This window comes from Adiantum capillus-veneris, chromosome 11 (genome assembly GCF_014529385.1).
Source record: "Adiantum capillus-veneris isolate H3 chromosome 11, ASM1452938v2, whole genome shotgun sequence".
NCBI lineage: Eukaryota > Viridiplantae > Streptophyta > Polypodiopsida > Polypodiales > Pteridaceae > Adiantum > Adiantum capillus-veneris.
Window position 1 is genome coordinate 20,892,497 of NC_140941.1, and position 14,276 is coordinate 20,906,772.

General features: G+C 43.1%; 1 protein-coding gene across 1 annotated transcript; it reads right to left on the reverse strand.

Annotated features, from left to right (window-relative positions):
* Positions 1–3,609: 3,609 nt before the first annotated feature.
* On the reverse strand, positions 3,610–6,509 carry LOC147446971 (uncharacterized). Its single transcript, XM_086522885.1, has 5 exons — positions 6,056–6,509; positions 5,025–5,170; positions 4,649–4,925; positions 4,297–4,569; positions 3,610–4,208 (listed from the first exon to the last, which is right to left on the reverse strand). The coding sequence occupies exons 1-5, from the start codon at positions 6,368–6,370 to the stop codon at positions 3,747–3,749; spliced, it is 1,473 nt and encodes a 490-aa protein (XP_086379011.1). The 5' UTR covers positions 6,371–6,509; the 3' UTR covers positions 3,610–3,746.
* Between the last annotated feature and the right edge of the window lie 7,767 nt (positions 6,510–14,276).

Here is a 14,276-nt window from a genome sequence, read left to right on the forward strand (position 1 = left end):
CAACTCTCTGTGGTCAAAGGGTCAACACTTTTGTACATGCCACATTGAAGAGCGTTGAATCATCGTGGATTTGGTGTCATGGGCAACTTTTGACACTGAAAGTGATGAGACCACATATTGTGGGACTATTGAATGGATACTAAAGGTCAATTTTAAAACCTTTCATACCTACATCTTCGAGTGCAAGTGGTTTGTGAATGTGTCTAGATAGCATGGGAATGAAACCTACATGGTGGACTCCGATGTGCATCACACAGAGAGGTACGACAACTTAGTTGTGCCTTACAATTGTGAGCAAGTGAGTGATTATCAAATTTACCTTTATTTGTTTGTACCATAATACCAATGTGACTCACTTTGAACTTCTCTTCTACAAGTCATCTATATCCCATCAATCTACCAACCAAAGTTTTGGTTCATAGTTTCAGTAACACCTTGAGGAAGAACCACGTTTGCCTCTAATAAAGTGAATACCGCCTTCAATCCTCTCCCACCTACTCCTTTGGATGAGGAGGAAACCAAGAAGAGAGATTGATGAATCAAGCCCCACCACCAATCTTAGTGAAGAGGATGATTGTGATGATGATGATGATGAGATGGAAGATGACGAATTCAAAAATGCTGAAGTCAACACATCTACAAATGGCGATTCAATTTCTCTCTTTGTTGATTTAGGAGCCATGGGTTTAGATCTAGATGATGTCATTTGTAGAGATCTTTTTCAAGATAATTCATAAACATTTTGTATATTTTATTCTATAAGATTTTATTGTCATGTTGTCCCTTCCTCGCTATGTGTGTGTGTGTGTGTGTGTGTGTGTGTGTGTGTGTGTGTGTGTGTGTGTGTGAGAGAGAGAGAGAGAGAGAGAGAGAGAGAGAGAGATATATATTTTATCATGTTAATTAATGGTAATCATATGTATGTGATTAATTTAATGATCAAATGTCTTACCATTTTCTTTGTTCATTTTTAAATGCCATGCTCTATTATTTTATTTTATTTGTAAAATAGAAAGTACCCAAATTTGATTTTTTTTTAGCTCCAAAGCGTTTCACGGTTAAAAACACAATATAATAGCGGTTAAAAATTCGGTAATGATAGCAATAACAAGCGCGGTAATAATAGCAATAATGTTTAATTTACAAAAATACTCCTTTCCGTCCCCCTCTCCTCTTTGGCCACCACATTTTGGACTCTCACTACAAAACATGGTAAATGGCTGCATCAAACTTTGAAAAAGTTTTATAGTGACTGATGGAACCTACACCCTTCATTTGATAGTCACTATCATAATCCCCAATCCGTAGTACATAGTTTGCGTGTTCTTTCTTCCCAAGTGGCCCTCATTATCTCTGGTCTACAATTCACAACTTACTAAATATTTCGCCCCAAGTCTTGATTCATGGCTATACTCGTGGCCCACATTCTCCTTAAGTCCTCTTCAAGTCTCGCATTAGAATATGTCACAAACCACTTTGATGGCTTCACTCTGACAATGAATTTCCATCTCGACACCTCAACCTCCCAAGGGCTGTGGAAGCCATCTCAATGACCAAACTCCTACCATAGCTTCCCCGATGAATCACAATCCCCTCCAAAGAGGGTCCCTCTATTGTCAATGACCTTACCCTAGACCCCTACAAGAGCCTCACCGATGAATTGGAAAATCTAATCGAAGACTTCTTTGATTTCTCCCCCAACCCACGACACAAGACACTCTTAGAAGAACCTGGAGAACAAAACAATAATCCGGCTCAACCAAAGCCCCACTAATAAGCCCTCCTATAGCCCAAACCCCTATGAGAAGAAATTTCCCAATCGCCAGATCATCCTCGCTACTATCAAACCAAATCACTCCACATCTTTACCTTCAAACTCCTCTCTTGATTGAGCCCTCCAATCCAACCTCCTTCGGGCTACCCTCTCCTAGCTACCTTACCCTCCTCACAAAGCCTAAAGAATTCGAAGAAATCACCAACTTCTCTCTAAGGATTCATCAAGGTCCTACCCTTGGAAGAACTTCATAAGATTGAGTTGACACCTACTAGCCTTAACATGAAATCGCCCGACCTTCATCAAGAAGATAACCAAGTCCAAGCTCTCCTTAATGCTAAACTTACCACTCTCACAACCAAATACCAATTAGGTTATACCTTAGGTCTTATTGAAGATCATCATCAAAAACCTCAAAAAAGAACTTAACGATTATCACACTATCGTCACTAATCGTCTTTCTAATCTAATCAACAAACTTTCCATCATCTCCCTACCCCTAATCACCAATGATTGGCAACACTACTTGAAAGACCGAAAGGAATGCTCTCTTCAACTACTTCTCTCTCAAATGCAAAGCTTCATTGTAGATTCACATTTGGCCACCACCAAAGAAGCAAAACTACGCAAGAGATCAATTAGCTCGACAAAGGAGTAACTTACCCACCTTGCTAAAGAGCGAATATTAAGGAGATTGTGGAACTTGACATTTACAAGAAATTGAACTCTCTCCCTCTATCCAAAACAGCCACCTTCCACAAACCTATTGGAATTCCTTCACACCCACACCCTACCAAAGGCGCTTTACTTCCCCATCCTGATAAGCTCCTTTCTTTCCCCCTAGATTCCTCTCACCAACCACAAAACTATTATTGATCCTTCAAAATGAAACACCCCCTTCACTCCCACCACCTCTTCAATCACCCTCCCACCAATCCAATCTTCCCTAAACATCCTCTTCACCAACCTCCTCGTGCCCTTCCGAAAAGCTCAAAATATCTCTCGTCCCTTCTATGCCCAAATACCCACTCAACCACATCTAAACACTTTTCTCATCTAAACACCCACTTACTACAACCTACAACCCTTTACCACACATGCAACACACATTATAAGAATCCGAACAAAACTAAACCTGCATCATGAATGGAGCGCACCGAAACACATCAACCCCAAGGACCATAACGTTTGGTCTCATGCCCTAGCCTCCCCTACTCCTATCTCCCCTGCTTCTACAAAGTCAACTTTCACCTCTTACCTACATCTACAAAAACCATCAAAGAAGACAAATTTTGGCTCCCATTCACCAACCCTTGAGATTACAAGGGTAAGCAATAGGCCTACCCCATTGATAATGCTTTATCTTGGGTACTTGTGCACACACATCGTGAGCCCTTTCATGCAGCAAAAAGATGTGTTTTGGGCCTCAAATACATTTCCCCACCTCCAAATCCTTCCCCAATACCCTCTTAGAAGCACATAATAAAATGAAAAGAAGCTTCCAACTGAAAATGTTTCTCAGTGATCATGAAACCCCACACGTCACTGTACAAGGCACCCAACCCACTTTGGATGCCCCCTCACTAGATCCATCTCTACAATCTATCACCCTTCAAAATCATCAGAATCTTAATCCTCAGTTCCACTTAAAAACTATTTACCACTGCAGAGCTCTCTAAGAGCGAAACGCATTTGGTATCCCACATGTCCCTAACCCGCCGCCGCCGCGCCGCGCCGCGCCGCGCCACCCCCCCCCCAAAAAAAAACCCTCTAGGGTAGTGATCCACACGCTCGACGACATTTACTGTATTTTACTGAAGATTGGCAATGTCATCTGAGCATAAAGGGGAGTCGACTATATTTTTTATGGAATTGTTACCCCAATCTACATATATGATGTATGTCAACCTTGCAAGTCCACGATACTTTTCCTAAAATTGTAACCCCATTGAATATATGCCACAGACAAAACTCAATCCAACTCTAGATACTGCTTTATTACATTCATCATTTCACTGCCTTGGAAGCGTCCCAAGCAGCCCTTTGCTGCTGCTAGTTCATCAAAAGACAACACAGAATCACCAGCAACGCCACCTTTTCCATCACTCTCGAGCTTTTGTACCAGCAGAACTTTCACCTGCTCATTAGCAATAGCAAATTGCTCCATTGAGACACTATTGACAACATCTGTTCCACCTCTTGCTTTGACAAAATCTTCTAGATGACAGAGGGTGAAGGGAACGGGCTCAAAGCTATGGTCCCCATACTCCACAGGAGTTGAATGATCGCCTGTAACACAAATAGAAAACTTGGCTGCACCACGACACTCAGCTTCCCAAAGCAGACGAGCCAGCTGGCCTATCATTTTATCAATGGATTCCAAAGCCCCGACTTTAAGTGCGGTCGCTTTGTCGTGACCTGCATCATCTACTGCCTACGCACAAGACAAAAATCTCCTCTCAATACCAATTTCAACAGGAGGAAAATTTTAAGAACTTTCATGCAGATTAACAAATTGTAACCTTGACATGCAGAAACCCGAAGTCATAGCCATCGCCACGACCTGGACGAAGGCTGTCATCGCCAGGAATAAATATTCGAGGCACACAACTCATGGGAGCTGCCAGTGCCTCTGATATTGCAATTGCCTTTGAAGTCAGCAATGTTCGGTAATCTCCTGTTGCGCCGGGTGCCTCAAGTATATCGATACCTAAGGATAAGCCAAGACCTGCAATTATCTTGGTCGGAGCCACCATACAAGGATGCAGACCATGCTTCTCATTAAAGAAAGGCACCTGTTGAGAAATTAATGATGATCAATTACCCTTCAAACAGGTGGAGAAAGTTTATAAAGAAGTAATAAAATTACTAGACCTGGATGCAGATTCCACACCCCCGTAAAAGTACGACATTAGCCACGTTCTTTCCTTGAGAAGAACGCTCTTGGTTAAGTGGATGAGCTCGAAGTACTTGCCTCATTTCATGAGATAGCTCATTTACCACTGCAGCGGTATGTTTTGCAGCATCGGTGTCATCCAGAGGCTCCACCACCTCAAGAGGCCTGCGGTCCTTCAAAGGATCAGTGCCAGATATATTTCCACTAAGGTTAGGCCCTTTTACCACAACTCCACATCTATGCTCAGTCGCATATCTGTCAAAAGAACACTTGTGACTAAGAGGCCAAACCTCAATGACAGAATCAACATAAGAAAGTACAAAATATAAAAACCCTAGTTGTTTAATTTTGCACCTGACTCTTACTTCATAATCAGGAAACGACGGAAGCTTTATCCGATCAAGTGCCGAACATAAGATAGGGCCCTCCTCTTCGAAGTGTCTGTCAGCCCGTCTGCTTGTTACTATCCCAGTTGCATCATCAATGGTTGCAAAATTACACTACAAAAGCAAAACACTGGACTAACATCGGTTTATTGCCAACTAGAGAACTCTCTTAAACTCAATATAGATAGACACAAAGCCAAAATGTAAATGGACTCAAGACAGATTAAACCTAACTGTCAATGAATTTTTTAAAGACTATGCTGTAAGCTAGCCTGCCTTTCAACTTATGAGTACGCATATGTAATGAAGAAACCAGGAATACTAATTGGTTAAATCTATAAAATACAAAATGCAAAAAGCTGTGTAACTCCTTACCTTACAAATTTAACTAGATACACAGTTTTTGGAGGCACATCTGCTTTTGTCCCCGTTCACATTATTGGTGGGAATTTTCTTAGTATTCACCCAAATTATTGCAGGAAAGGGATGGCGTCTCTTGAATCTTTAGCAAATGACCTTCGTGAGTGCACTCTCTGAATTTGGCCACCCTCAGCGAGACTTCCATTTTACAGCCTCAAAAAGACCAAAAAGCACCTACATTACCGCCAACCTCAAACCTCATAACCCTAAAGCAACAGGACAGAAAACCTACACGATCAGCCTCTCAAATCGAGTCTTCATTCTTATGATGAAGTTTTCAAGCATGACAAACAGTCCTACTACATCACAAGACTCAAGGTTTCATGAATGGCTCATCAAGTAAGATATGCAAACTCGGCAAGAAGGCTGGACAATGCTAAATGAGAAAAACATAACCTGTTATCAAAACTCTTCACAAGGCATGATACGAAAATGTGTATACATCTCACTAGATCTACAATTGTCACAAATCCTTACATATACAGAGACATGCAAAGTCCCATCTTGATTTCCTGAAAATATACACATTGTGCATGGCTCTTCCATCAAAAAGAACAAAAGGTGATGTAAGAAACTAACCTTGAAGGCAATGTCGCCCGGGGACATCGCAAGGCCGGCGCCCATAGACTCAAAAGCACCTCTACCACGGTAGTATGTGCGGGGGTCATATCCAAGCAGGGAAAGATGAGCGGTATCACTGCCACATGCCAATCCGGGCTCTACTGGATCCATGAGCCCATTGATGCCAGCATTTGCGATGGCATCCAAATTGGGCGTATCAGCAGCTTGAAGAGGGGTCCGAAACCCTAAGGAGGGAATGGACACATCGCCCATCCCATCCACCAGCACCAATGCTACCCTCCTCCTGGCTTGCTGCCCTTCTCCTCCGGTCATTCTCTCCCTCTCTCTCTCTCTCTCTCTCTCAGATCTTCGAGGACAGTATCGTGGCTAGCCACAGAGAGTGCAATTTAACAAAGGCAAGGTGTGGGGTCGCAGTGAGTCGTCGAAGGCAGAAAAGAGGCATTCGGAAGAAGGGCATATTTTCATCCTCCACTTTGGCATAGGGTGCAATGATTGAGCACCGCATATCTCCGGCAAAGTAAACTCGGTGGGATCACGGCGGGGGATTGTGGGTAATCTAGGGTACCCTAGACTAGGGTATCTGCGTTTCGAAGTGATCTAGGGTACCCCATTTTGCGGGCGTGGGGTTTGAACCAGTGACCTCACCCATGGGAGGCACATGCCCTAACCACTTTGCCTTTCGCGCGTTTCTGAAGCATGGGGGCCCTAATTTATTTAAACACGTGTGCAAGGCGGCAACCCCCGAAAGTAATCTAGGGTACCCCAGATTACTTTCGGCACTGCCGCCCAGATCTATGGCCCACAATCCCCCCATCGTAGATTCCACCCCCCCCCCCATGCTCGTGCCACGTAGTCCCGAGGCCCCTCGTCAATAAGTGACACAGGGCAGTGTCAAGGGATCAATGACGGGCGTATGCTTGGTAGGGCGGGCGTATGATTTGGGCCGTCCAATCATCGTGCAAAGGGGGGACAGGATTTTATACGCGAGACGTCTACTATTGTGCATCAAAACGCGCTAGCTCAGATGAATAGAGCTCGAGACTGCAAAGGGGGACGTCGTGGGTTCAAGGGGTTTCCGCGACGCAGGGTAACCCTAGTTTTTTTCCCTCAACGGAATGAGATCAACGATGGATTGAGCCCTCGCCGTCGATCCTTCACTTCCTCAGCGTCACATATAGTCGAGGCGGACCCACAACCTGGGGGATGAGAGCCATGTTCCTTAACCAAGTCACCCGCACATGCCACTTGTGAAATGTAGACATTTTCGTCAAGTTTTGACGTGCCAATGTATCGGGATAGGAGAAAGTAAATTTGTAAACTCGTGTACGTAAGCTTGAATATTTTTGTAAACTCGGGCACCCCAATTTACAAAAATACACGAGCTTACTTTTGCAATAAGATCTATGGCACTCAGGGCCCTAGATTGATGGGAGCCTTTGATCCCATCTCCCATGCCCGCGTTAGATATAGTTGAGGCTCCCCTTCCAATAAAATATCACAACCATGTGTGCATTGCTGGAAGCGATGTGGGTTGGAGATAACAAAATGCATTCCATGAAATGTATTTGAGGGCTCTCTCATAGGCCCTCTACAAGAGCTTTGTAGGGCCCTTCAGCTATCGTGACAATGCCCCATAGCATTGGATGTGGTTGGTGGTGTTGTGTTGCTATGAGATCACTATGAGAAACAATCAACAAATGTTTTATTGTATTTTTTAAACATATAGGAGTGAAAGCGTCTTATTTTAATCAATTCGCATTATAATTTAAATAAGAATTCTTAAAATTTTAAGAAATTTTGATTATTTTTATAAATTTTTGCTTTATTAAAAAATAAAAGAAACTTCTAAATTTAGAGCTTCATGCAAGGTTTTAAGCTAATTTTAGCATTCATTTAAAAAGCAATTACTTTTGGAGAAGCATAAGCGACTCACGAGTTCGCGTCTTTCACGATCACGGTTTTTGTTACCATATACATGTGGTAGTAATGTGTGTGAGCACACTAGGACCGCCGGAGCATTTTTTCCCTCTTTAGGAGGTTTTTTTCCCCGTGCATTGTATATACGTCCATCACTCTAGGGCTATCCATCTTTCCATTGCACACTAAGTAATACACTCTCTGTTGTGTGACTTAAGCTTCCTTCGTCTTCTCCAAGCTGTGTGTGTTTCCCTGCAACCCCAATTCCAACAATTGGTATCAGTCCAGGTCACGTCCTCTCGAGCTTAGGCGCCAGCGTCGCCTGAACACCCCTGCTCGTTTTCTCAGATTTCAATGAGCTTTGGCGAGCGTCAGCAGGCAGGTCGACAAAAAATTTCATTCTAGGCTCATTTCGACCTCCGTTTCCACTACAGTGAGGTCGACACAAGCAATTTCTTCATTTTGTGCAGAATTTATGTCAATGCAAATTATTGCATAACAGGTCCCATACAGTCTATTACGAATTGTGCTATATACCACGTGCTAGTCTCACTCAATTTCTCCTCATTTTGGACAATTTTCACATCAGGTGCATGCATTTTCCATGGTTGACAACAACACACATGTGTTCAAGATGTTTGCTGCTGAGGACAGATTGGATGGGGACAATTACTCTATGTGGTCTTACATGATGCAACATGTACTTGTATCAAAGGGAGTTTGGAACATTGTGCAGGGCATTGATGTACGTCCTGGTACTGTGGATGCATGCGATGTTGAGGATGCTCCAGGTTTTGCTGCCACGGTTGCTACTGTCAGAGATGTTTTGCCTACGGCTGAGCAGGCTCGTTGGGTAAGAGATGCGCAGGCTCATGCATTGATTGCATTTTTTGTGAAGCACACTATCACTCCTCACATTCGTTCAACAAAATGTGCAAAACAGGCTTGGAATATTCTAGCAGGTCTTTATGAAAGCCGCAATGAGGCTAAAGTTGCTTTATTGTGTAAAGAGCTGGAATCAAAGGTTATGCATGAGGAAGTTGAAATGGACACTTTCCTTGCTGGTGTCAAGGATGTTAATGAGCAACTAATTTCTGCACGAGAAGTCATTTCTAACAGTTCACTTGTGCAGACTGTTCTTGATGCTTTGCTAGATTCTTACCAGACTTTTGCTAGTACTTGGAGACTTATGACCCAAGTGCATTATGCACATTGTTGTTGTTGTTAAGTATGGAGCCTGATTTACCCCTTGTAATTTTTTGTAATAAAAACGCACATTTGTTAAGGCCCCCATTATGAGGAGAAGCCATCGTGCGTGAAGGAAAATCACTCGTCGGAAACCAAAATTTTCACAGCCATCGGAATATTCCTTTTTGTCGGAATATTATGGCCGGACGACGGCCGAAAAGTGGTCGAAAAACCACTGGTTCGGTTGATCGGTTGGCCGGTGGCCGGTGGTCGGAAGTCAATGGCCGGTGGCGGGTGGGGCCGAATTCAAAAGCGGAGTTGTCTTCTCAAGGGCGGCCACACATGGGTGGATTGAAGGGTCCGATTTGGACTTCTCTACACAAGGGCGGCTACACATGGCTGCCTCTCATGAGAGAGGGCAGCCCTTCTGGTCTAGAAAAGGAGGCCATTTCTACACACATTTCATAGTAAGAAGTTGATGCAACAAGGTGGGTGTGAGGTGGTGAGAGTGAAGCAAGGTGGAAGCTCTATTAAGGGTATAATCCCTTTGTAAACTACTTCTTGTTTTGAAGTACTAAAGCCATTGAGTGGCTGCTTTCCCGTGGACGTAGCCCACATTGGGTGAACCACGTATATCGTGTGTACTCTCTCTCTCTCTACTCTATAATCTTTTGTGTGTGAAATTTATCTCTCTCCATTAAGTAATCTACTCAAATATCTATTTAGCTACGTCATATTTCCTAACAACTGGTATCAGAGCAAGGTTTTCTCGTAGATAAATTATCTCAAGGAAAGGATTCCTTGAATTGAGTGGGAGTTATGGCGGAGGAAGGGAAGCTCAAGATTGAGAAGTTCAATGGCAAAAACTACCAACATTGGAAGATGCAGATTGAAGACTATCTCTACCAGAAGAACCTCTATTTGCCACTATGCGGTCTTGCGAAGAAGCCTGCAACAATGACAGATGAAGCATGGATTGTCCTTGATCGGAAGGCACTGGGAACAATCTGATTAAGCTTGGAGTCAACGGTGGCCTTCAATGTTTCAGAGATGAAGACCACGGAGGACTTGATGAAGTCACTTGACGACTTCTACAAGAAACCATTGGCATCCAATAAGGTATTTCTTATGAAGCGCTTGTTCAATCTAAAGATGGCAGAGAATGGTTCAGTTGCAGAACACCTAAATGACTTTAACACAAACATAAGTCAACTTCGATTGGTGAAAATCAATTTCGATGACGAAGTGCGAGCTCTCCTTATACTATCATCTCTATCGGATAGTTGGGACAGCCTTGTGATGGCTGTAAGTAATTCTATTTCTGGCACAAATACTCTTAAGTTTGATGATGTTGTGGGTGTTCTCCTAAGCGAGGAAATACGAAGGAGAAGCACAGGAGAATCATCAAGTGCTGCACTGTCAGTGAAAACAAGAGGAAGGCCTAAGGAGAGGTTCAAAAACCAAAAGGGTCGTGATCGCTCAAGACGGAGCAAGTCATGCACAAAGGCAGTTCTTGAATGTTGGAACTGCGGTAAGAAGGGCCACGTCAAGAAGGATTGCTGGTCCAAGAAGAAGAAGGAGACTGAGTCTCAAGACAACAAGCCAACATCGGAGGCCAATGTGGCAGGTAAAGTAGAGCAAGATGCTCTAATTGTCTCATTAGACAATGTGTCTAATTCCTGGATAGTAGATTCCAAGGCTTCATTCCATGCGACACCACACAAGCAACATTTCCAAGATTACACCAAAGTTAATTTTGGGTATGTATACTTGGGAGATGATGAAGCTTGTGAGATTGTCGGCAAAGGTACAGTTTCTGTCAAAACTGCTAACGGAAATGAATGGAAGCTTAAATATGTTAAGCATGTTCCTTCTCTTCGAAAAAAGTTTGATCTCTGCAGGACAATTGGACGATGAAGGTCACAACATTGCATTCGAAAAAAAATGGTGGAAGATCTCAAAGGGATCTTTGGTGGTTGCCAAGGGAGAAAAGGTCGGTACACTTTACTTGTGTACTATCAGCACACAACCTTCAGCTTGTGCAGCAAATACATAAGTTGACAGTGCGGTGTGGCACTACCGGTTTGGGCATATAAGTGCCAAAGGATGCAAATCCTTCAAATGAAGAAGCTTCTACCAGGTTTGAAAGAAGTGGACTTAGAGTTTTGTGAAGATTGTGTTTATGGTAAACAAAAGAGTGTAAAATTTCAAAAATCAGGAAATGAAAGAAAAAAAAAACTTGAGTTGGTTCATGCTGATGTTTGGGGTCTTGCAAGTACACCATCACTAGGTGGCTCATTGTACTATGTAACATTCATAGACGATGCGACTAGAAAAACATGGATTTATGTCATGAAGAATAAGTCCCATGTATTTTCCATATTTCAAAGGTGGAAAGCCTTTGTGGAGAATGAAACAGGTACCAAGGTTAAATGCCTCAGATCAGACAATGGAGGCGAATATTGTTAGGAAATAAGGCGTAGCTAAATAGATTTTTGAGTAGATTACTTAATGGAGAGAGATAGATTTCACACACAAGAGATTATAGAGTAGAGAGAGAGAGAGAGTACACACGATATACGTGGTTCACCCAATGTGGGCTACGTCCACGGGAAAGCAGCCACTCAATGGCTTTAGCACTTCAAAAGAAGAAGTAGTTTACAAAGGGATTAAACCCTTAAAAGAGCTCCCGCCTTGCTTCACTCTCACTACCTCACACTCACCTTGTTGCATCAACTTCACACTATGAAATCTGTGTAGAAATGGCCTCCTTTTATAGGCCAAAAGGGCTTCCCTCTCTTAAGAGAGACAGCCATGTGTAGCCGCCCTTGTGCGAATAAGTCCAAATCGGACCCTCCAATCCGCCCATGTGTGGCCGCCCTTGAGAAGACAAGTCCGCTTTTGAATTCGGCCACCGGCCACCGACCAACTGACCGGTTGTTTTCCGACCACTTTCCGGCCGCCGTCCGGCCATAATATTCCAACGAGGGAAAAAAAAGTCTCGGGGGGCTCCCGCCCCCGAGGCCTCTAAAGTTGCCACTGATTCTGGCCCGGAAAAATTTTGGTTTCCGGTGAGTGATTTTCCTTCACGCACAATGGCTTCTCCTCATAATGGGGGCCTTACAAATGTGCGCTTTTACCACAGAAGATTACAAGGGTAAATCAGGCTCCATACTTAACAATCTCCCACTCGGAGACTGACCTCCAAACCAAACCTGTGACTGCTTTCCATTCTGGCTTCTTATCCTTGAATGCCGATTGAAGATGAGCAAAAGCTCAACTTCTCCTTGTTGACCACCTTTGTAAACATGTCTGCAGGATTTTCACTTGTACGCACCTTTCCTAGCTTTAGATGTCCCTCTTCCAAAAAGAGTGCGTATGAAGTGATATCTCACCTCAATGTGCTTTGTCCATGAATGAAAGGCTGAGTTCTTCGCAAGATGGATAGCGCTTTGGCTATCACTGTACAAGACACAATTGTCTTGTTTGAATCCAAGCTCTTCTAAGAATCTGTCAAGCCACATAATTTCTTTGCTTGCCTCCGTCATTGCTACATACTCTGCTTCCGTGGTAGAAAGTGAAACCACTTTCTGCAGCTTTGAAGCCCAGCTTATCGTTGTGCCCCCAGCCGTGAACACATAGCCAGTAGTGCTCCTTCGAGTATCTTTGTCACCTGCCATATCTGCATCATCATACCCTTCTAGAAAAATATCAGTTCCTCCAAAATACAAAGCATTTGTTGTTGTCCCTTTTAGATACCTAAGTATCCACTTCACAGCTTGCCAATGCTCTTTACCTGGTTTGTCCATGAACCTACTCACAACTCCCACTGCATGTGCAATGTCTGGCCTTGTCCAGACCATAGCATACATTAGAGAACCTACCGCTGCAGCATATGGAACTTTAGACATATAGGCTATCTCCTCTTGTGTCTTTGGACACATATCCTTCGTTAGTTTAAAATGACCAGCCAAAGGTGTAGAAACTGGTTTTGCATTTTGCATTGCAAACCTTTCTAGTACCTTCTTGATGTAATCTTCTTGAGATAGCTTTATTATCTTCTTCGTCCTGTCCCTTGATATTTTCATACCAAGTATCCTCTTTGCAGCACCTAAATCTTTCATTGAAAAAGATTTAGATAGCTCCTCTTTTAGGTCTTTGATGTCCTGCATGTTAGCACTTGCAATCAACATGTGATCAACATACAACATTAGGATGATGAATTTCCCATCTCCCAAATTCTTCGTGTAGAGCGGCAGTGATCCGAGTTGCATCTTGTGAATTCATGATCCAACATCCATCGATCAAACTTCAAGTACCATTGTCTTTATGCTTGCGTTAAACCATACAAGCTCTTCTTTAATCTGCAAAGCATTTTTTCCTTACCTTTTACTTCATACCCCTTTGGTTGAAGCATGTAGATTTCCTCCTCTAAGTCACCGTGAGGGAATGCCGTATTTACATCCATTTGCTCGAGATTTAGATCATGAGCAGCCACAAGGCTTAAGACAAGCCTAATTGAGTTCATTTTTACAACACGAGAAAATATTTCATTGAAGTCAATACCTTTCTTTTGAGAAAACCCTTTTACCACAAGCTTAGACTTGTACCTTTTCTTCCCACCTTCTTCTTCCTTCACCTTGTACACCCATTTGTTTTGAAGTGCCCGGTTACCTTTAGGCAACTCAACCAACTCCCATGTTTGGTTGCGATGTAGTGAGTTGGTTGCGATGTAGTGAGTCCATCTCCACTTGCATGCTCTTCGTCCATTCTTCTTTGGATTCATGTTGCATAGCTTCTTCGTATGATTCTGGCTCTCCAGAATCTGAGATCAAGAGATGGTTGAAGGAAGGAACAAACCTTTCTGGAGGTCTACTTGCTCTTGTAGATCTTCGGAGAATAGGTTGAGGCTCCTCATTTGGTTGACGTTGTTGCACATTGTCACCGTTTGCAGTCCTTGAGTCTTCACCGTCCTCAAGCTCCATGTACTCATCACCTGTTTCTTTTGTTTGTTTTCTTTCCAAGTAATCTTTGTACATATTTTGTTCGTTAAAAATTACATCCCTACTCCTTAAGATTTTACCATCTTCAGGATTCCATAGGCGATACCCAA

Excerpts from the sequence above, each read along its gene's own strand:
- LOC147446971 (XM_086522885.1), bottom strand. The coding sequence starts at position 6,370 with ATGACCGGAGGAGAAGGGCAGCAAGCCAGGAGGAGGGTAGCATTGGTG. Across the intron at positions 5,171-6,055 it reads CGGGCGACATTGCCTTCAAG|TGTAATTTTGCAACCATTGA; the intron begins GTTAGTTTCTTA and ends TTGCTTTTGTAG. Across the intron at positions 4,209-4,296 it reads TCGGGTTTCTGCATGTCAAG|GCAGTAGATGATGCAGGTCA; the intron begins GTTACAATTTGT and ends TCTTGTGCGTAG.